Source organism: Pristis pectinata, chromosome 3, assembly GCF_009764475.1.
Source record: "Pristis pectinata isolate sPriPec2 chromosome 3, sPriPec2.1.pri, whole genome shotgun sequence".
Taxonomy (NCBI): Eukaryota; Metazoa; Chordata; class Chondrichthyes; order Rhinopristiformes; family Pristidae; genus Pristis; species Pristis pectinata.
This window is the reverse complement of record NC_067407.1, coordinates 55,876,893-55,901,439: the sequence shown is the minus strand read 5'-3', so window position 1 is coordinate 55,901,439 and position 24,547 is coordinate 55,876,893. Positions and strand designations below refer to the sequence as shown.

The 24,547-nt window shown below is 42.3% G+C and overlaps 1 protein-coding gene across 1 annotated transcript in view; it reads right to left on the bottom strand.

The window, feature by feature from the left end:
• Positions 1-24,486, bottom strand: part of mettl13 (methyltransferase 13, eEF1A lysine and N-terminal methyltransferase) — a 34,007-nt gene extending 9,521 nt beyond the window's left edge. Inside the window, exons 1-7 of the mRNA XM_052011016.1 lie at positions 24,392-24,486; positions 20,501-20,661; positions 13,127-13,877; positions 6,963-7,162; positions 3,999-4,194; positions 2,134-2,313; positions 332-544 (exon numbers count right to left, since the gene is read on the bottom strand). Of these exons, the coding sequence (XP_051866976.1) occupies positions 332-544; positions 2,134-2,313; positions 3,999-4,194; positions 6,963-7,162; positions 13,127-13,877; positions 20,501-20,653 (1,693 nt within the window). The 5' untranslated portion in view covers positions 20,654-20,661; positions 24,392-24,486. The remainder of the gene's footprint in view (positions 1-331; positions 545-2,133; positions 2,314-3,998; positions 4,195-6,962; positions 7,163-13,126; positions 13,878-20,500; positions 20,662-24,391) is intronic.
• Positions 24,487-24,547: the final 61 nt, after the last annotated feature.

The window sequence follows — 24,547 nt, the reverse complement described above, 5'->3', positions numbered from 1 at the left end:
CATGAATCATACCCTTGGTATAAAGAGAGTCCTTACAGAAAGTAACTACACCTAGAAATGTGATAATAAAGGATGCCCTGCTATGTTGACCAAATTAGGCTGACGTTCCAATGCAATACTGAGGGAGTGCTGCACTGTTTTTTTGCAAGAGGTGCAAGGGCCCACCTACTCTCTTCAAATGCCAAACTGTTGATGAGAATTCCAAATTAATAACAAATACTTTCAAGAATATTCCAGAGAATTACAGATTCATTAATGAGAAGAGGGATGAGAGATACTGGGATGGGAATAAAATGTGGCTTTGCAAATATTGGCATTCTATATTTCTTACCATTGTCTGCAAGTGTACGTATATAATGCAAGCCATCTGCCACAATCACCCTGATTCGATCGTCCTGAGAAAATTCAAACCACCTGGTCGCTACCTCCAACACCTCAGGGTCGATTTCAATGGCATCAATGGTTGATTGGGAGAAGAAGTCATGAATAAACAATGGAAGGCTACCACCACCAAGGCCAACCACCAGCAGAGAGATCACAGCATCTGAAGGGGGCAAGAGAAAAGATTAGGCATTCGTATAACTTCACGCAATGAAGCAGCACATTTAGATCAAGATCAGTAGTGCATCACTCCAAGAGGAAACTGATCATTTCTGTGCCCTTCACTCAAAACTAGATAACACCCAAACAGCTTCCACTTGCATAGATCCTTCAACATAATGGGCACTTCATCGCCAGAGCGCAAGGAAACTAAAGAGCCACAATTAAAAAGTTCACATTGCTTGAGCTCATTTCTAAAGGAGAGCAAAATCAAGTCTGACAAAGTTATAGCCTCTGGAGCATTGTGGCTACACCTTGAACAATCTACTGAAAACATTAATAACTCAGCAAGGTCACTGCTGCAGCAGCATTCTTCCAAGACCGATACTGCAAAGCAACTGGGAACAACACACTTTGAGATTCCCTACAAGTTGCATGTCATCCCCAATGGGAAATACGATGAAGTATTTTATCATTTCTGTGCCTTACACTCAAAATTAGTTAACACCTAAAACAGCTTACACTTGCATTGGTCTTTCAATATGACGGGCACTTTATAGCCAGAGGGAAAGGGAACTAAATAGACAGAAATAGAAAGTTCATACAAATTGAGCTAGTTTCTGAAGGGAGTAAAATCAGAAATCACACATGACCAGGAGTTCCTAACATTATCACCCAGACACAAGCAATTCAAGACTGCTGAACACCACCAGCTTCTCAGCAAGGGTAATGATTGTGGCCCTGTCAACATCATCCATATGCTTGAAAATAACTAAAGAGAAGCACTGCAGACTCTGGCCTAAGGGAAAATGAATAAATACTTCTTTCCTGTCTCAATGCTATCATTAGGTCTTCCAGCCATTCACTTATTATTGGTTATTTAGAATTACAAAAAACTGCTGATGCTGGAAATCTGAAATAGCTCTGACAAAGGGCATCTGACCTGAAACGTTAACTCTTGTTGCTCTTTCCACAGATGCTGCCTGACCTGTTGAGTATTTCCAGAAATTTTTGCTTTTATTTCTGTATTGGTTATTGTTCTGGCCGCTGCACCAGTAGTCCAGTGACACAATCACCAAAGGCGATGGTGAAAGAGCACTCCACTCTAACTCATACCCACACTCCCTTTGCACCTCTGCAATTTAATGTAAAAAAAATTTTCAGGGCATCACCAGTGTGCAAAAAGATCATTTTCCAATAAAGAGGGCATGTTGTAAAACTGACACCTCAGGGAAACACTCAGTAAAATATTGAAATGTTGAAGAAATAATCAGGATCCAACTTCAGGTGTTGCATCATCAGCAAAACAGGAAGCTTTTTTCTAACTCCACCCTCTTCCCATCACTCTCACTCACCCTAACCAACCATTCCTTAAATTAACAAAAACCTGGATGTCTGCATCTCTCCTCCTTTAAGCCTCTCTTTAAAACTACTTCATTGACCAAGTGTTTAACCATTGCTGTAATTGGTTCAGTGTCAATGTTGGTCCAATTACACACCTCCAAACCACCTTCGATCATTTTACTACACTAAAAGCATAATATGAATAGTTATTGGATACTCATCCAATCCTTTTCCCTTTTTGCTCCTTACCTGCAAGAAAACCATCTTTGTTACTTAGTAGAACCAAGCCAGCAATCATGGCTCGATGGTGATTGCAGCAGAGGTAGCTTTTGTCAATAGCCTGACCAGCCTTTGGACTCGAATTGTTCTCAGCTTCCAAGCATGACCGCCCTTTCCTCTTGTCCTTCTTTTTCTTTTTTTGTGTTGAAACTATTTGAGGGAAACAAAATAACATGAAGAAATATTCAACACAGACTTTCAAGCAGTATGCCTCAATTAAAAAGGAAGTGTGCACAAGTTTTCTCGACGTTTATTTTGTTTTCCTAACCTACCTGGAGGCAGGGGAGTTAAATTTAATGCTAAGTTCTGTGTGTGCGTTTTTACCCATCATTCAAATATGAAACCACTGCTGATAATAAGAGAACAAGAGGCAGCACTGGTACTGGTTGATATGTTCTGCTATTAAGAGGCAAGGTACAAATAAGCTGCAGAGGGAAATCTTAGCTTTATCCATAAACTGAGGGGAGAAAACAAAAATACAGGTTGAAACTCCCTGGTCCAGCAAGTCCCGTGGTCCAGCATGTTTTGAATCTGGCTCTACTAGTTTGCAGAGCTGTCAGGAGGGCAGTTGTATTAGCAAAATTTGAGATATGGAATAAAAATTTTCTCTTATGGAATTTATGTGGAAACAAAAGTTAAAGACGAACTAGTTTACCAAGGACAATGTTCCACAGGCTGCCGGTTCACAGCGAGAGGCCACTTAAGGCATGTCCCAAGTGAACCAGCAAGCCTTAGGGGCTAGGCATATGTTTATGTTGGTGTTCGAGGAACTTCTCTGATCTGGCACCAGTCAGATCCCAAGGATGCTGAACTGGAGGATTTCAACTTGTATAAACTTCCATAATTCCTGTGAAAACTGTTCCACTTCTCACAGGAACTTCAGCAATTTTACATAATTGATACAATTTCCAGTCTACATTTTGCATATATATTTTTCATATTTGCTGACAAAACAGGAGACCATGCAGCCCAGAGTCTATGTCAACTCTCAGACCAATCCCATTCCCCTACAACCAATTTTCCCACATCCCACCCCAATTCTCCCATAACCCATCTAGACTAAGGATAACTTATGGCCAACTAACTTATCAATCGGAATGTCCACAGCACCCAGGGGAACCAATGCACTCACATGGAGAGCACATAAATTTGACACAGACAGCACTGGGGATCAGGATGGAACCTGGGTCACTGGAGCTGTAACACAGCAGCATTACCTGTTCCAGCACAGTGCCAAGCCTGTGTGTGGGACTAGGGTTAAGTTTTTAATCATCAGCATTGTATTTCCTCAGTAACAAAGCAAAATCCAGGGCAAAAAAAAAATCAGCTGAATATTCTACATAGTAGACCATAAATCAGTAATGTAATCCTGCCAATTTTACTTTAATGTGATTTAGGCAGCTGGTATATAGTATTACCAGATATGGAAAAATAATTTAGATCACCATTTTACCTCCTGAAATTCAGAGTTTTAAGGAGGGTTGTGTACAGATTCCCATAAGCATTAAAGGCTTTTCATTCATTACGTCAGCACACAGAAAAACCATGTAAACGTTTAATCACAGAGATTATGGAGCAAAATAACAGCATAAATGCAACTTGTATTCAGCTTGCGGAACAAATGGACAGCAGCTGTTGATGCTCAATGCACACTCAAGCAATGAAACAGTAAAGATAAAGTAGTCTTGAAACAACGAGTAATTTGAGATCCTGGGAAAGATGAAGAACTCTGGTTATTTTGTCATTCCACATATCTGTCCCAGTTGCGGCTTTACTATTGGCTAACAGCACTGCACCCGAGTTTTCACAGGCTGCAGCTAAAATGAAAATACTACCTGTCTTTGAAGCGTTGTGCAATAGTTTACCCTCCGACTGCACCACATTGACGTTGCTGAGGAATACCAGGTGCCGGTAATAGTTGCCGTCTTCTCCCTTCACATCTTCAATGACATATTCGCCACTAATGTCACTCACACCACGATACTGGACAGTGCGAACCCCGATATCTCCACCGACTGAAAGAAACGGGACCTGCGTAATAACGGGGCCATTATGATAGAAATGCAGACAATCTCACACCTGCAATAATCAACAACTCCACCTTGGCTACTGGTGCTTGCCATCATCAACCCTCTGCAAACAACAACAGGAAACCACATCTCTGGACATTGATGGATATTTACTGCTGCATACTGATACAAGGCCATGTCTTAAACCTCAGCAGCCCATCCAGGAAACAGCTCAAAAGCTGTTAGCTGGAAATATTCATCTGTCAAAGAAATACAGGTGACAACGGTCAACCAGCCATGTGTCTGACAACAGTCTGATCAGAGATCCAGGAACCGAGTTCCAGGAGGAGACAGAAGTAACTGCACATGCTGGAATCTGAAGCAACGTACAAAAAGCTGGAGGAATTCAGCGGGTCAGGCAGCATCTTGGACAGTCCAGATGAAGGGACTCGATCCGAAATGTCGACTGTTCATTCCCCTCTGCAGATGCTGCCTGACCCACTGAGTTCCTCCAGCTTTTTGTGTGTTCCACCAAGTTCCAGGTGTTAGGCTTGGTACCAACTTCACTGAAACAGTCAACCTTGATACCTCGCACTGAAATAGATGATAGATAACACTAAATGTGAATGCAGTTGAGAAATTCAGATGATGTGGACAGTTGCTCTGCTCTCCCCATCCACAGATGTCGCAGGAATTCACAAGGTGTCATTGGAAGCTGGCAAATGGCCTCAGAACTCAAAAATATAACTTTAATTTTGTATGGATTTAGAAATCTAACAACTTGCAGTTAAAATTGTAAGTGTGAGAAGGACTCAATGAACTAGGGTTGTTTCCTTGGGAACGGAGAGAGACTCAATTGAGGTATGCAAGGTTAAAAGGGAATTAGAAAAATACTACACAAAGAGTGCTGGAGGAACTCAGCAGGTCAGGCAGCATCCATGGAGGGAAATAAACAGTCGACGTTTCGGGCTGAGACCCTTCATCAGGAGTGGAAAGGAAGAGGGCAGAAGCCAGAATAAGAAGGTGGGGGGAGGGGGAGGGGCACACGCAGGCAGGGGATAGGCGCAAGGGAGCCGGATTGGGGGGGGGGGGGGGGGGGGGGGGGGGGGGGGGGGGAGGAGATGTAATAAGATGATAGGTAGGAAAGGCAAAGTGGTGAAGAAGGAGGAATCCAGTAGGAGAGGGCGGTGGACCATGGAATAAAGGATGAGGGAGGGGAAGAGAGGAAACGGGCAGATCATCAAGGCGGGGGAAGGAAGCCACAGGAATAAGACAAAGGAGTTGGCGGGGGGGTGGGGGGGTTACCAGAAATTTGAGAAATCGATGTTGAGACCATCAGGATGGAGACTCCCAAGGTGAAATATGAGGTGTTGTTCCTCCAACCTGCATCCTATTTTGCCTTAGGAGACAAAAAACAAGGGACAGATTTTAAAGTTATCGTTTGAATTTAAATTTTATTTTCATTAATTATAATATTTTAAATGAAGGAGGGGAAATAAGGATGAACTTTTTCCACCCAGAGGGTGGTGGTAGTGTGGAACTTACTGCCTGGAAGACTGGGAAAAGGCAGAAACCTTCACCACATTTAAACAGTACTTGAATGTGTACCCGTAGAGATGTAACATGCAGGGCTACAAATCTAGTGGTGGAAGATGGGATTAGATTGGGTAACTCATTTTCAATCGACAGTGGCTCAAAGAGCCAAATGGAGTCCCAAAATAAATTGTCTATGATCTATTAACCTTAAGTATTTAAGAGATTTTTACCATAAAAATGTCTTAAATTCAGAAAGAAAGCAAATTACTCAAGAAACATTTTCTTCATCACATATAAATTGCAAAGTGCTCCAATCATTTGGTAATTTGCCTTCTGGAGTAATTAGAGACAAGGTGTCTAGAAATCTCCACATCTCCAGACAACAGCAAAATGATTACATAAATTAAGATGCTAGCATTTATAATCACAAAACTGCAGAAAATGTAACCTATAATTTCCCCTGTTCTGGAGATACAGCAATTTATTTGTACTGCATTGGAACGTTCTTCATTCACAGACAGAAGATATTTATGTCTCCACTATAAATAGCATAAAAAAAACTCACCATTCCAAGATACCACTGTCACTACCATATATGACCATAATATGCATTATATGGTAGTGCATAGCATAACAGTTACAAACACCACAACTTTAAATCCAATGAACACTTTCTATTGGGGAACAGCTACAATTTGCTGCTCTAATCTTGGGATAAAAGGGTTAGGGTTTTAAGCCATGTCCATATGTATCTTTGTGCAACAGCTCACTCATCAGGAAATCCCAGATCATTGTCATGGTTCTGACTTGTGGTTTTACAAAGCATTATTTCTAACTTATCTTTGTACCCCACAGGAAGAAAACTGGGATGAAACACTGGCGAGGAGGTAGAGAAGTGATGTAACAATTGCAAAATCAGTAAACTTTAAAAAAAACTTTGACTGGTCTCGAGCCATTCAAGGAGAAAACAAATTGGCATGCATGCCTTCCAAAAAGATAATAAAATTACCAATAAAATAATTAATTTCCAAGATATGATGAATTATTCCACCTCTCAAATAAGCAAACCAGAGGAGTAAAACTGAGCACTTGATTCATTAAGCTTACTTGTGACAAAATATTTCACCTAACTTTGCTCCTTTTCCCCTCAAGCTCGAAGCAAGTTATCAGCGAAGAGGATGATCAAGGAGAAACTATGTTTCAGAAGCATCAGACCTAGAGTTTTAACAACATTTACATGCATTAAGCATTTACCTGTTGATCTGGTGGAAGTCCATAAGGAGCCAACTCCATCACCTTCCCCGACAGCTCCGACTGAATAGCTTCCATGCTCTGGTAGAGTTGGTCACGGTGCAGTGCCACCACCAGCAGACGCTTGAACGCAGCACTTTTGCTGAGCTGTTTCCGACCTTCGTCAGTTCCAAAGATCCATTCAGTCTCCCTGCCCTGTGGAACTACCAGGAAGCTGCATTAAACCAATGCAAAGTGTCCTCAGTGGTGCCTTCGCTCTCCTTCCATTGCAAACCCTACAACAGCCACATAGAAGGCACCCAATATATGAATGACTAGACTACAGATTTCATTAAGGCTACCCTGAACTGCCGACCAAAGATGCTCCTTGACTAGGGAGAATCTGGGCTTCACACCCTTTGACCACGTTATAAACTCAAAACCGACCACAGCAGTTAACGTTGAGGGTGTAGCCTTTGAAATCGCACTTTATCTCATCCATCTGAGTCACAGAAGTTCAGAGGTGTCTTTGCTCCCTGTTCTGCTTCAACCTACTTCTCCTCAAACAACTTGCACCTTTAATGTAGTAAAATATCCCAAGGCACCTCACAATTTCTTGGGACATATAAAGTCGTGAGGGGCATAGATAGGGTGAATGCACTCAGTCGTATTCCCAGGCTTGGGGAATCAAGAACAAGAGGGCATAGCTGAGAGGGGAAAGATTTAGTAGGAACTTGAGAGGCAACAGAAGGTGGTATGTATATGGAATGAGCTGCCAGAGGAAGTGGTTGAGGCAGGCACAATAACAACATTTAAAAGACAGTTGGACAGGTAGATGGATTAGAAAGATTTAGGAGATTATGGGCCAAACACTGACAAATGGTACTAGCTCGGATGGAGCACCTCAGTTGGCATGGACCATTTGGGCCGAGGGGCCTGTTTCTGTGCTGTATAACTATGTCTCTAGGTTAGTTATTCGACAGTATTTAACACCATGTCAGACATTAGATCAGATAAGAGATAGGATTTCACAAACATCTTAGAAAGGGAAAGAGTGTTAGCAAAGCAGAAGTTTCAGGAGAGAATTACTTTTCATTAATATTCATTTTGGGGATCTGGGCATCATGGGCATTCATTGCCCACCCACCCCTAATTCCCCTGAAGGAGGTAATGATGAGCCACTTTCATGAACTGCTGCAAGCCTTAAGAGAAATACAACACAGAAGCAGGTCCTTTGGCCCACCAGGTCTGCATAACATCAACAACACATTTAAAATAATCCTACGTTAATCCCATATTCTCCCCACATTCCTATCAACTCTGCCCAGACTCTACAACCCACCTACACATTGGGAGCAATTTTCTGTGGCCAATCAACCCAAAAACCTGCCCGTCTTTGGAAACCAGATCACCCTGAAGAAACCCATAGGGAGAACATGCAAACTCCACATAGAAGGTAGAGATAACAAGTGAAGGTACTCTCACTACACTGCTGCACAGGGATTTCCAGGATCTGGAGGTAGCAGTGAAGGACGACCAGTGATACATTTCCAAGTCAGGATGGCGTGTGATCTTGAAGGGAACCTACAGGTGGTGGTGTTTTCACACACCTCGTGCTGTTGTCCTTTGTGGTGCTAAAGACTGTGGGTTTGGAAGGTGTTGCTGGAGGAGCTTGGATGAGCAACTGCAATACATTTTGTATATGATGCACACCGCACCCACTACATGCCGGAGGTGCAGAGGATGAACATTTAGGATGTTTGATAGTGTGCCAGTCAAGCGGACTGCCGTGTCTTGGATGGTGTCAAGCTTAGTGAGAGCCATCTGCAATGCACTCATCTAGGTAGATGGAAGAGAAGATATGTAGTCAAATCACTGAGAGATAAAACAGTAAAAGGGTCATAGTGATGGGGATTTCACCTTTCTCAATATTAACTGGACATGAAAATCTGTAGTATTGTTGATGGTGACGAATAATACTGATCAGTTGGTAAGATAGCTGAGCAACAGCAGATGGAATTTAATCTGAAAAGTGGGAGGTGATTCACTTTGGGAGGACAAATAAGGGTAGATTATACACAACGAATGGTGGTGCCCCAAGGAATATTGAGGAAATGGAGGGACCTTGATGAATAAGTCCAAGGAGCCCTGTAGATTGCAGCACAAGTGGATAAGGTGGCAAAGGCATCATACAGAATAGTCGCCTTTAAAAGAAGGGGCAAAGAATATAAGAGCAGGGAGGTTATGGTACAACATAATAAAATATGGGTTAAACCACAGCTGTGCAAGGTTCTGATCACCACATTACAGGAAGGACACGATCGCACTGGAAAGGGTGCAGAGGAGATTCACCAGGACATTACCTGTTTCAGTTACGAGGCAATGGCAATGCCATTGAACATCTAGAGTTAGTGTTAGACTCATTCTTATCGGAGACGGCTATTTCCTGGCACTTTAGTAGTATGAAAATTACTTGCTTCTTATCGGCTCATGCCTGAATGGGGCTAACTGCATGCAGGAATGGACTGTTTCATTTTCCAAGGAACTGCAAATAGAATTAAACACTACATCATCATCAGTGAACATCTCCATTTATGACAGGTGATGAGGCAGCTGAAGATGACTGGGCCTAGGACACTGCCTGAGGAACTCCTGCAGTAATGTCCTGGGATGAGTGACCTCTGATAATCACAGCATCTGATACAACTCTAACTACTGGAGCATTTCCTCCGCGGTGACCACTGACTTCAGTTTTACCAGGTTTACTTGCCACCAAACTGAATGAAATACTGTTTTGATATCAAGGGCAAGCAGTCTTACTGCCACCTCTGACTGGTCTGAGTGAAACCCAAACTGGCACTGGCATGTAAGTTGTTAGTTACTAGGTGCATTTGATAGCACCGGTCAATGACAACTTCCATCACTTCAGTGTGATTGAGACTAAACTGACTGTTTGGTAATTAACCAGAAAGGATTTGCCCTGCTTCTTGTGAATAAGATGCATCTGGACATTTTCCACATTATGAGGCAGATACCAGTGTTTTAACAGTACTGTCCCATACATTGTGGTGTCTTTTTCTTTTACTGAAACAGCATGCACACATCTTGCTCAAAATTCCCTGATAATAAGCAACAAAATCCAAAATAAAATTAATATGCTTTAACTTGTTGAAATGGTTGGGGTTGGGGGGTGGGGAGGGAGGAGGAGGAGGAATGTACATAAACTGCTTGGAATCTCTCAGGAAACTCACTGTGTAGCAATAGCTCACATGACCAGCCACAAAGCCAGGTGGATAGGATGTTTGTTGTAGTACTATTGGCTCCTATACACCTACCCCGACACTGTATTCTTCCATAAATACACAACTGAAAACCATACACTAATGCTAATAGGAAATAATATAAATAAGGGATTAAGGGAGACCATTCCTTCCCCTACAGATTGCAGTTCAATCATCAGGATTGCATCTGCGAAGCAAAATATTTAGAAAACTTCAACTTTATGAAGATCTAGTTCTGCATTGATTCCTTCCAACCAACTAAAGAACTCTTCACAAGTCCCAAAAGGAACTCCGTATTTCAAACCTCATCCAGGTATCAGGCCTCCTGGAATTTCATCCTCCAGATTCAGAGGGGATCAATTCACCAACTCTAGTTTTCAGGTCTCCAAAGATGAAAAGCACACTGGCTTTGGCCTCTAGCATTAGGACCATCTGTCCTCATGACTGCGCTCTCCTTGGTGGAAACTTCACCAAACAGCTCAGTCAGGGAAGAGAGCAAACAATTCAAAGCCTAAACATCTCAGTTAAGTTACAACTGCATGTGGAATACAAACAACCAAATTGGGAAAAATCAGGAATAGGTCATCAAGGAGAGGCCACATCAGCTTGAGGACATGAAAAGGAGCAAAAGAATAAAGATTTAGAATCAAACACACAAGAGCTTTAATATAAATGACAACCAAAAGTATGGAGTTGGGGATGATATAAAGATCGCACAGTGGTACAGCTAGCACATCTACTGCCACACAGCGCCAGTCTTGGGTTCGACCCTGACTTCGGGCACCATCCACGTGAGGTTTGCACCTTCTCCCTGTGACTGGATAGGTTTCCTCCAGGCGCTCCAGTTTGCTCCCACAGCCCAAAGACTTAAGTTGGTAGGTTAACTGGCCACTGTAAAATTGCCAATAGTATGTAGGTGAGTGGTAGAATCTGGGTAGGAAGCAGGGGGAGAGGGGAAGAAAGAGTTAATGGGATAGAGGAGAATAAAATGGGTTCATTAGGATTGGTGTAAAATAAAAAGCAGCTGCTTAGTGGTCAGCACAAATTTGGTAGGCGAAGGGCTTGTTTCTGTGCTGTATTTCTCCATGACTCCACAATTCCTTCTGATATTTCCAAATCTGCATTTGATTTCCCCACTGCAGAGGGGGCCACATTGTGCACAGTGGATGCAGCACACTCTGTTGGAAGTACAACCTAGAAAGATCATTTGTGTCTCTGGATGGTGGGAGGGGAAGAGGCCGAGAAAGGCTGCACAAACTTAAACTGCTCATTCAAAATATTTCAAAACTAATTTTCTACCTGTGAATTTTATTTTCTATATTATTCTATGAATTGAAACTTCTTACTCATTCACATGTGATCATAAAAGTTCTGCTCTGTGCAACCACGATTCGACCAGGCAATAAGGTTGCATGCCTCTCTTCCACATCAATACCTAACAATGTGAGAGTGTGCACAATAAATCAGGGGAAACCTGACACACACGGATTGATCTGAAGCTCGGTCTGGAGACTCAGAAAAAAATGACCTTTGCTTTTTGTGCAATTCAGACATGCAGGCCAGCAAAATAAAATTCAAATTATGGCAGCCCTTCAATTGCACCCCAACATTGCAAGAGCTCAATATGACCTAAAGAGAAAAAGAGACAACGAGAAAGCAAGAGGGATAAAAACTTCTCTGGAAACAATATATTACTTACACGAGTTACCAGTCACCGAATGAGACAGCACAGGGTCGCACTAGTAGAGTTGTTGTCTTACTGTGTCAGCAATCCAGGTTCAATCCTGATCCCTGGTGCTGTCTGCATGGAGTTTGCACAATCTTCCTGCAAACACATGGGTTTACTCTGGTTTCTGCCTCCATCCCAAGACACTTGGGTTGGTAGGTTGATTGGCCACTGTAAGTTGCCCCTGAGGTACAGGTAAATGGCATAACCAGGGGGAGCTGATGGTAATAGGTTACAGAAAAAAGTAGTGGAGGAATGGGATAGACTCAATGGGCCAAATGATCACCTCCTATGCGGTAAGAAAATACAGAAATGCTCCCTTTTAAGTGATGAGGTGTTGCAGGTTAGAAATCTCAGAATCAGATTTATTATCACTGACTTACATGTCATGAAATAGGGGGAAAAAAAAGGAATAAAGAAGCAATGTTTGTGGACCATTCAGATTTGATTACATTGACATAACCCTAATTTCCTGCAAGAAATTTAATTCATACTTACAACGCAAATGCAGCAAACTCTTTGAACTCACTGGGAAGGCGAGAAGAAGACCTTATTTTTTTATCAAAGCCAATGATATATGTAGACACAGCTCAGCACATCACAAAAAACCAGCCTCACCTCCATGGACTCTGCCTATACCACTTGCTGCCTCAGTAAAACAGCCAACATAATCAAAGACCCCTCCCACTCCAGACATCCTCTCTTTTCCCCTCTCCCATTGGGCAGAAGATATAAAAGCCTGAAAACACATACTACCAGGCTCAAGGACAGCTACTATCCCACCGTTATAAGACTATTGAATGGACCTCTTGTATGATAAAATGGACTCTTGAACTCACAATCTACCTCATCATGGCCTTGGCACCTTGTTGTCTGCCTGCACTGCACTTTCTCTGTAACTGTAACACTATATTCTGCATTCTGTTACTGCTTTTCCTTTGTACTACCTTGATGTACTGATGTGGTGAAATGATCTGTATGGATGGCATGCTAAACAAAGTTTTTCCACTGTAGCTCGGTATATGTGGCAATAATCAACCAATTATAACACTGGAATCATCCAGGAACTGACAGAGATTTACAATTCATGGGGTCTCCATTTCACATCACAAGCTGCCTTATGGCACAAGCTCCCTCAAAGAGCCCTCCAGCCCCGCCCCACACCTCGGGGTTACACTCACCTATGAAAATTGCGAAGTTGTTTGTACGAGTAGGTTTCACGGAGGGCTGATCAACAACATAGAAGGTGTAGCGAGGTTTCCCAGACTCCCTATCACAAAAGGTGAGGGACACGTTCTCCCCACTGCTGGAGCCCTTGGTCAGATGGCTTCGGAGCAGCGCGTACTGCTGCCGCACCTTCACCGACTCCAACAGCTGCTCTGTGCTCTCCAAGCGGAGCGGCTTCTCTTGCTCCTCTGCGCACATCTCGAGGATCTTCTGCCCAGCTCCAGGGAGCTTCTTAAACTTGGTGAATACGAAGGTGAACACCGGCATCACAAACTGCCGGCTGGCCTCGCTCTGCTCTTCGATGGCGTGTACTCTTACAGGCCAGCCCTCTTGGGAGAAGTGGCTCACCGCTTTCTTCGCAATGTGCTCCTGGGCCAGCGAGATGCACAGGAACCGCCCACCCACCTGCAGGACTCGCCCGATCTCGGCAAACATCCTTTCCACACTGCGCAGTGTCCCGTCACTCTCGTCAGTCATTATGGCGTCCAGGGTTCCCTTATCCAGCACAACCTGAAACTGGGAGTCGCTGAACTCCATCTGCATCATGTCCATCTTGGTGAACGTCATTGCTGGCCGGCGAACTGCATTGCGTTCCTTCATCTGGTTGATCACAACCTCACTGATGTCGATGTTGGTGATGCTCTGGTAACCAACGTCGTACATCTGCTCGCTCAACTCAGAGTTACCACAGCCAACAACAAGGACCTAGAGAACAGGTTGGAGGGAGGAGAAACAAGAATTAGAACGGGGAGTAGGCCACTTGGTCCCTCAAGCCAACCTCTTCATTCGATATGATCATGGCTAATCAATCCCGGGTCTCAACTCTTCCTCTGTGCCAGATCCCCCTAGCCCTCAATCTTTCAAAATTGATTCGACCTCTACTTTAAATACTTTTAATGAACTAGCCTCCACAAGCCTCTGGGGCAGAGAAATCCAGGGATTACTTAGCTGCAATGAGTCTGAGTAAACTAGACGAGAGATTTTCCAGTAACAGGCACAGAAGGAAGGAAGAATAATTGAGGGGGCTATGGGTGGACTGAAGACGGAGAGGGGTACGAGGAAGTGATCAGAGACAATCCATTCTGTGATCAAAGTCATGAAAATATCAAAGCCAAGAAGAAGCGACAAGGTCAAGGAGCAGCAGTGTATCCGGAGGGGACGAGAAGGAGACAGTGAATTCAGAGAGGACATGATTAAATGAGATGGAGGTTAAAAAAAAATCAACAAGGGTGATTAGCACATCACGAAAACCAGCCTCCCCTCCATGGACCACATCTACACTTCTTGCTGTCTTGGAAAAGCAGCCAACAAAATCAAAGACCCTTCCCACCTCAGACGTTCTCTCTTCTCCCCTCCCCCATTGGGCAGAAATACAAAAGCCCGAAAGCCCTTACCACCAGGCTCAAGGACAACTTCTATCCTGCCGTTACAAGACTATTGAATGGCTCCCTAGTACGATAAGATGGACTCTTAGCCTCATATATCTACCTCATCGTGACCTTGCACCTTGTCTGCCTGCACTACACTCTGTAACTGTAACACTATATTCTACATTCTGTTATTACTTTTCCCTTGTACTACATGTACTGATGTCATGAAATGATCTGTATGGATGGTATGCAAAACAAAATTTTTTTTTTAAACTGTAGCTCAGTACCCGTGACAACAATAAACCAATTAACAATTAAGATGCCCACTACAGAGTTCAAGGGAGGAAAATGGTAAAGATATCTCAGTACGGACATTTTCCAACAGTAATATTGGAACGAAGATTTTAAATCAGGGGTACAAGGGGATGGACCAAAGGGAGGTGGTCAAATGAAGAAAATTTCTTACAGGCCCAAACCTTGCTGCTGCTTAGTAAAGATTTCTGAAAGCCTTTGGAGCATCAAAATATAATCAATATTGAAAATAAAAGCCGCACAACATATCCTGCATATCCCAGCTTCAGTCAGAAGGGGTTTCCCCACTCTAAATTCTCTCCTAAAAGGATTGGTTTTTTCACAACCTCGTGGCTATTGAGCACCCTGACCAAAGATCAATTAATCAGGGGTGAGGTTCTTCCAAGTCTCCCTGACTGTGGATATTTTCGCAACCAAAATTCTCAATGCAAGTGCTTCCCCTGGGTCTTGCTGTAACGGATAACCTAGGCACCACTGCCTGCCAGAGAAGCCTCTCTCATGCTCTGGCCGAAATCTCTGAACTCACTGCAAATCAGGATGGAATCCAGGGCCTTCCTGCTCTGTACAATTCCCAGGCCACCGACCTGGAGCCATGACCCTCAGTCTGATGATCGACACGACAATAATCTGAGCAAAGATGGCCTGACACAGTCTTTGAGAGCGCAGACAGACCAGAAAAATTATGGAGCAAGGCAAAGCTTTTGGACGACACACACAAAGCTGGAGGAACTCGGCGGGTGAGATTGACGGAGGTTTGGGATCATTGACAGCATAACTATCCCACTTAAAACCAAAAACAATAGTGCAACCTAGCTTCATAGATTAATAAAATCAAAAGTAACAGCAAAGAATATTTTTCCCTCCAGTTGAATTACAGGTGCTGAACCAGTCCACATCCACTGGTCATGTACACCAATCTATCCATTAAAACAATCCACGCTGGCCAGCGAAAGGATGTACTAAAGATGTTTGAAGGATAATAGGATCCAAAAGCAGTAATGGCTAACAAGAGATACTGGGTGGTGCCAGTGGACACTAATCACATGTGATGATAACACAATTACCACACAAGTTGCTGAAGGGCTCACACACTGCCGGTTGAGAGATGGAAGAGTTAATGACTCAATGGGCCTTGACGATTTCTCTGACAACTTGCCTGACCTGTGTAATAAACACCTGGAGAGACCCATGTCCAAGCCTGTTGGGTGACATGTGAAACTCCTATTTCATCATATTGGCAGTTCTCAACTGTCAATAGACACTCATCTTCCCAGCCAAGTAAATATCTGTTGGGTCAATGAGGAGTTTCTCTTCATCCTCTTCTATCCCATCTCCATCAACCAACAAGTCTAATCTGCTTTCAAATCTACCCCCTTTGTGAAAGATAGCTGGGAATGCAAGGGTTAACAACTGGCAGTGTAAGGGTTAATAGTATGCTTTTTAGTATGGTTCTCACTGTGAAAGGATTTTCAAGGTAAAGAATGAACTCATTATGGTGTGATTTAGTTATGTCTAGTTTTACTAGCAGGTGCAAGTGGGAAGAAGTAGTTTTTATATCTCTATCTTGTTATGTTCGAAACTTTATGTAAACAATTGCCTGTGTAAGAGTAGTTTCTCACCTAGCGTTCCCACGAAAAAGGGTATAAAAATACGCTGCAGCCGAGCCTTCTTTGAATGGGTCTCGGTATAGAGTAAGAATTACATGGTTACTCTGTCTCTGTATTTTCTCACTCCCGCTAGTGAAAGCTAATAAAGTTCTTTGGTTCTGCTGCTGTCTGATTCTTTCCAGAAGCGCAGGTCGACTTTGACACCTCAACAACCAAATAAGTCAAACAACAAAAAAGGTTCATGCCAGAACTTATATTGAAAGAGCATAACATTGTGTGGCAGAAAAGAGAGAGCTGGAGGGTTTATTTACTCCAATAGAGAAAGTTATCTTATTGAGACTGCAGATTGTATACATGGATAATGAGGAACCACAGGTTAAAAAATAGACCATTACAAATCTGCATCTCCCATGGGCTAGTTTTTTTTTAAACTTGTTCTCAGGATGTGCATGTTATTGGCAAGATTACATCCTTCAACCTCAAGCCAAGTGACAGTGAGGCATCTTCCAGCAGCTGTCCTTACAACTCAAAAGCTCACTGGATCCCTTCAAAGAGCATGAAGAGTCAGCCACAGAGGGGTCAAGTGTAAGCCAGGTCTGGTAGTTATGGCAGGCTCCCTACTATGATAGGATTTGCAATTATATTGTGCCTTTCATGACCTTAAGACATCTTATAACGATTGACGCACTTCTTAAGTAGTCGCAGTGGTAATGAAGGGATCACAGCAACAAATCTGTACGCAGGCCAGTCCCACCAACAGCAGAGATAACTGATCCGATCACCAGCTTTAGTGAAGACTACTGACAAAATACAGCTGAGCCCCCACGTTACGGCCGTTAAGGTTACAGAAATTCACCCTTACAGAATTCACAAATCACGACCCAAAAATTTGAGATATGGAATAAAATTCACTCCCACAGAATTTAGGTGAAGAAGTTAAAAACAAAAAGCACAATTTTTTTTTCCAACTTGCTTTTTTTGACGCATGTACAGATGATGCAGCTTCATCTCTAAACTCCATAAGCAAACTCATCTCCAAACTCCTTAACCTGGGACTCAACACATCCCTTTGCAGCTGGAACCTTGACTTCCTGACCAACAGACTGCAATCAGTAAGGATAGGCAGCAACACCTCCACCACAATTATGCTCAACACTGGTGCCCCACAAGGCTCTATTCCCAATACACTCACAACTATGTGGCCAGATTCTGCTCTAACTCCATCTACAAGTTTGCAGATGACACCACCGTAGTATGCCATATCTCAAATAACAATGAGTCAGAGCAAAGGAAGGAGATAGAGCGCCCAGTGACATGGTGTCATGACAACAACCTTTCCCTCAATGTCAGCAAAACAAAAGAGCTGGTCATTGATTTCAGGAACTGGAGCAGTGCATGTGCTCCTGCTTACATCAACGGTGCTGAGGTCAAAAGGGTTGCAAGCTTCAAGTTCCTAGGAGTGAACATCAGCTGTCCTGGTCCAACCACATAGATGCCATGGCCAAGAAAGCATACCAGCACCTCTACTTCCTTGGGAGGTAAAGAAATTTGGCATGTCCCCTTTGACCCTCACCAATTTTTAATTGATGCACCACAGAAAGCATCCAATCCAGATGCATCACGGCTTGAAATGGCAACTGCTGTGCCTGTGACCACAAAAAATTGCAAAGAGTTGTGGACATATCTCAGGACATCATGGAAACCAGCCCCCATCCTCCATGGACTCTGTCTACACTTCTTGTTGCCTCAGTAAACATAGAACAGTACAACACAATACAGGCCCTTCAGCCCACAATGTTGTGCCGACCCTTAAACCTCGCCTAAGACTATCTAAACCCTTCCCCCCACATATCCCTCTATTTTAAATTCCTCCATATGCCTATCTAGCAATCTCTTGAATTTGACCAATGTACCTGCCTCCAAAGCATCCAACATAATCAAGGACCCCACAAAGCCCAGACATTCTCTCTTCTCCCCTCTCCCATTAGGCAGAAGATGCACAAGCCTGAAAGCACATACCACCAGGCTCAAGGACAGCTTCTATCCCACTGTTATAAGACTATTGATCAGTCCCCTAGTCCGATAAGATGGACTCTTGACCTCACAATCTACCTTGTTATGACCTCTCACCTTATTGTCTGCCTGCAATGCACTTTCTCTGTAACTGTAACACTTTATTTTGCATTCTGTTATTGTTTTTCCCTTGTACTACTTCAATGCACTGTTGTAATGAAATGATCTGTATGAACAGTATGCAAGACTGTACACGTGACAATAAACCAATTCCAATATTAATTTTTTTATATATATAAGGTAAGGCATTTTTATTAGTCGCATGTACATCGAAACACACAGTGAAATGCGTCTTTTACATAGAGTGTTCTGGGGGCAGCCCACAAGTGTCACCATGGTTCCGGTGCCAACATAGCATGCCCACAACTTCCTAACCCATATGTCTTTGGAATGTGGGAGGAAACCGGAGCACCCGAAAGAAACCCACGCAGTCACGAGGAGAACGTACAAACTCCTTACAGACATTGGCCGGAATCGAACCTAAGTCACTGGTGCTGTAATAGCATTACACTAACCGCTACACTACCGTGCCTGCCGATTCACGTTGCGGAAAAATCCAACTATGGACTGTTTTCTGAGAACGCAACTCCCCCAATAATACAGGGGTCACCTGTACACTTCAAAATAATGCTATAGGAACTTTTATGTCCATCCTAAAGCTGACAATTTTTCTTTTAAAATTCATATTTCAGGATCCAGGATGCTGCTTGGATTAGAGAGTATGAGCTATAAGGAGAGATTGGACAAACTTGAATTGTTTTCTCTGGAGCGTCAGAGGCTGAGGGGAGGCCTGATAGAAGTTTATAAAATTATGAGAGGAATAGATACGGTAGACAGTCAGAATCTTTTTCCCAGCGTAGGAATGTCAAGTACTAGAGGACATGCATTTAAGGTTGGGGGGGGGGGGGGGGGGGGGGGGTGGAGTTTAAAGGAGATTTAAAGGGCAAGTTGTTTTTATTTTTACAAAGAGTGGTAGGTGCCTAGAACGGGCCGCCAGAGGTAATGGTGGAAGCAAATACGTTAGTGGTGTTTAACAGGCTGTTAGATGGACACAAGAATATGCAGGGAATGGAGGGATATGGATCACGTACAGCTAGAAGAGACAATTTAATTCAGCATCATGTTCAGCACAGCCATCGTGGGCCAAAGGGCCTGTTCCTGTGCTGTACAGTTCAATGTTCTATGCGTGCTGCTGGCACAGCCAGCACTTACTGCCCATTCCTAACTGCCCTCGAACAAAGTAACTTGTCAGGTCGTTTCAGGGAATATTTACAAGTCAAACCACATTGATGGACCTGAAGTCAAATAAAGGCAAGACGAGGTAAGGATGATAGATTTCCTCCCCTGAAAAACATTAATGAATCAGGTGGGTTTTAATGACAATCCAATAGTGTTGTGATCACCATTACTGCTGACTTTATTTTTATATTTAAATTCCACATCTTCCAATGATGGGAACTGAACTCAGTTGGTCCAGCCCTCTGCATTACTAGTCTCATAACAATTGCTGTGCCACCAACAGTGCAGGCTCTGGCCTGTTAGCATACAGGGTGTCCTCAAGCTCCGGAGTGAGATTTAATGTTAATGCATCTCAAGCTAGTTGATCAAAACTTTAAGTATTCCTGTAGCTCATTTGTGATACACAGCTATTTTGATAGACTCTTTCAAACCAAAATGGGTGCCTTATGCAGGTAAACAATGGATCTCCATTGTATGAAGCATCCACTTAGAAGTGGCAAACAGATTCTTCTGTCAAATCAAAAATACAAACAGAAGGAAATGAAGAGGAAACCAACAAGACTTTGTTAAAAACACTCACATCAGCAGCCAAAAAAAAAAATTTGAATTCAATGCTGGGTTAACTTCCTGCTAAAATCAACAGCAATATAAAATACAAAATAAATATAAAATATAACTATATAAAATACTGAATTTTCAGAAAACACAATTAAGATTATGACTGTACCTTATCTTTGGGCTTAATATACTTGTGCAGCACTGCACAATGATCCACATAGGTCCCATACCATTCAAAGGCACTTCCACCCCGTTTCTTGAAAAACGTCTCCCAATATTCAGCAGAACTGAACTCTTTTGAGGACTTGGGCAGCAAGTTCATTTTCAAACCTTCAAAAATTAGACACAACTCGTTAAAACTTTCCAATTTACTTTCTTTAAGTCTCTAAAAGTTTCTGGTGTTCACCTTTCAGTCAATAACAGCACAAGACAAATCAAATTAAAATTCTCAAAGTTGCTAACATAGGGTTATGAGGCCACACTGTTTTTTGTAGTAACATATGCAGGTATTTAAACATGTGTTCCTTTTGTACAGATATTACAGATAAATACTTGCAGATTTGATTTTTTTAAGGGCCACTCTGAGCTTGACATGAAAATCTAACACTCAAATTTTTACTGTACTATTTATATGATGTCTTAATGAACTGCTGGGAAACAAATCTGTCATCTTTATATGACAAAATAAACACTTTGCCACCCAACCTGAAAGGTTAATACAACATAGAGCAATTTTTTTTTAAACATAAATCGGTATTGTGATTCAAGGGACGTGAAAGTAGGTCTCGCTGGCAGATCCAAATTTATGTAAGAGTAAAATCAAGATTAAAATATGAAAACATGAAAAATTACAAAAATAAAAATTCTGACAACTCAACTATGAAACAGCTGTCCAGTCTCCAAGTTCATTGCACAATACACCTCTAGACCTGCAATTTGGAAAGGCCTCATTTTAGTTCAATCAGGCAGATTCTCTGCTTTGCTTTGTTGGATTCTATTCAGATCGTAAAAATCATCTCAAATTCATGTACTCGGATGCTGTTGTGTTCTGTTTCAACATCAAGCAACTCCTTACACTGTCACATCACAAGATCCTAAGTATAAACAGCAACCTCCCTAGCACAAATCAAAACTACAAGTGATGCACATAATTTCACAGACCTGCAAGGACAGGAATTGTGTGATTGACATAAAATCCCGTCCTACACATGCTGCCTTACAAAGCATGATACTTGCATAACCTCCTGGAAGATGCAAACTAGCATACACACCCAGGCCAATTTAAGTATTGGATGGAGGAATTCTCATGCTGGCAAGGGGCACAGATGCTGGAAAAATCTTTTCCATAATTTAGATAATCAAAACTAATTTTAAAAAAAACTCATAATTAGATAAGGCATAGGGTAAGCAGCTGATATTTAACAATTTTCAAATGCCTTAGCTTTTCAAAAGGCAACAACCATTGTAGGAACATAAAACAGGAGTGTGGTAATTCAGTTCATAAGTCAGCCATGGTCATTTTATCTTATTAAAAGTCATTTTCCACTGTTGCTCCCCTATCCAACTTGTTGCATTGATCACTTATATTTAATTTCCAAGAATGATTCCCATTTTAAACATCATGACTTGTATTGTAATGCTCTGACAAACGCATTGTGCATTTCTTTTAAACCAAACTGCAAAAATATTTTCCCTAGATTCAATTTTAATTGTATTACTTTTGAGTTCTTCTGCTGTGCTTTAATATTCAAAACAGCATAACAAGAAGGAATCCTTCAAATTATTGAAATACTTCAAGTTGGTTACAATCCAGATTATGTAACTCAATCATTTTCCGGTTCTTATTCAACTGAAGAACTGCTCAACTTTGAGACCATAATATCTTTCCTTAGGTGACTCAGACAAACTGAACACAATACTTCAAATGAGGACCGACAGCACTTACATCTGAAGAATTTTTAATTGCATCTCTCTATTCCTTTTTGCAAAATTATTAAAAACAATCCCCACCTCTTACCTCCAATTGTACTTCAGCACTTAACTACATTCTTGTTTGCCATTCTTACAACTGGCATCACACTATTATAGGATATTATATAGACTATAATTCATCTATAATCTCTCACAATTTTTTGCCTTCTTATTAAGAGTTGACAACACCAAATACAAAGTTAGATATCCACCCATCTGTCCCCAAATGGAAGCCAGATAATCAAAAAGCAGAAATTTCAATGACAACATGCAAGCCTACACAATTGGTCTACAACAGAACCTCTCTCAGGCAAGGGACAGTGTCAAACAATACTGTATCATTACCCAAACACTTAGCCGAATCTTTCTTGTGCCTCACTGCAAACAAACATCCTGCGGAAGTGGAGCTAACAGGAACTATTCAACCTTTGGTGGCTACACTCCAGAACCAACCTCACCCCAACATCAGTAATTGCTGGCATTTGGACACATGTGAAGAGGCTGAGCTCCAAGCCACTATCAGCCTTTTCACTGAAACATAAAAGAGCATGTGCCTTCCACTCAACATCCACAAAGTTAAGGTCCACTACTAACTTGCCCCTGCTGGATCAAATTATCCTCTGACTGTAATGATTTATGGTTATAGACTAGGAAACTAGGACCACTGTCCATATCTCGAGAGCCACCTCTTAGTGAAAGCAGACATCACTGATGAAATTCACCACCACAGCCTTTGGTCAATTGAGGAAAAGGGTATTTGATGATTAAGATCTCAGACTTGGCAGAAAACGCTCAGTCTACTGGGCAGCAATGAATGCTTCCAAGACCTGGACCACCTGCAGCAGACATCACAAGACAATGGAAAAATACCACCACCACTGTCTCTGCAAAATCTTCTAAATTCACTGGAAGGAAATGTGAACCAACATTAGTGTCCTCTCCCAGGACATCAGCACTGAGAATCTAGTTAGACCCAGTAGGCTATGCTGGGGAAGCCACACTGTTCACATGCCGACGCCAGATTCCCAAACAGACACTCTATTCTTAACTTTGTCATGGAAGCAGCTTGCCAGGTGGATGGAGAAAAAGATTCAAGGATGATCTAAATGCCTCCTTGAAGAAATGCAAAAATCTCCACTTCTGGTAATCTCTGGCCTTTAGCACTCAAAGTGGAGATGGAGTATTGAGGGTGCTATCAAGCACCTCGAGGCTATGCAGTGGCAGCACACAAAAACCCTGTGTATGCAGCACGCCATCTCACATAACTAGCTGGCTGGCCACCATCAGGCACCTCTGGCCCCACAGGTGGAAAGTCTGTGGTTCCCACATTGACCTCATTAGTCCCCTCAGAATCCACAGACCTGAAGAAGCATGTTATCCTGCCCCAAGGGACTGCCTACGAAGAAGACTAAATCACAATCCATAAGTACGTCTCTTATTTTACTTTTGCTTTGGCAATTACAACATATCTCCTATCCATACCATGAAATTACTTCTAACTCCATATATCAACTATAGTCATAGAAAATCTCAAGGCTTTATAAGTACACACACAAAAGTTGAAATAATCTTTCATCACCTGGTTCTTCCTGATGTACCATTTTTTCCAAATACTCAAGTCCCTGTCCAGGACTCCTTTCTCTTCCCCACTGCAAACACACACACTTCCTCCTTTCTGATGAGCTGTTCTGATGAAAGGCCACTGACTAGAACCATTAACTGAGTCTCTCTCTCTGCAGCTACTATCTCACCTACGAAGTATTTCCAACATCTTGTACATGTTTTTCAAATCATTAAATGCAACAACAATCCCGATTTTCATCAAATCTGTAGTTTATTGCTCGCGGATATGCCAAAATTCAAGTTGTTGCATCCTAAGACAAAAACAAGCACTGAAATTGTTAACTTTCTTTTGGTAGGAACTTACCAAACTGATAACTACCCCCACCCCAGTATTTATAGGGTTTTTTTCTGTAAGAACTTTCTTCTGCTAAATTTCCACACGCTGTACATGAAAAGCGATAGGTTTAACAGAAGGGCAAAGCAAGAAAAGTTTAATTTTAGGCTCTAATTGCGTTTGATCCATTACCTGCTCTACTTTTCCTCCTCCCTTCTCACTCACAACGTGCAGTGGCGATTCCAATCCAGTTCAAGGTTCCGATGCATCTGATTGGACCACCAAACAGTCTCTGAACGCATCCATTGGCCGATATATTGTAGCAAGTTTCTATTAGTTTGACGCTAG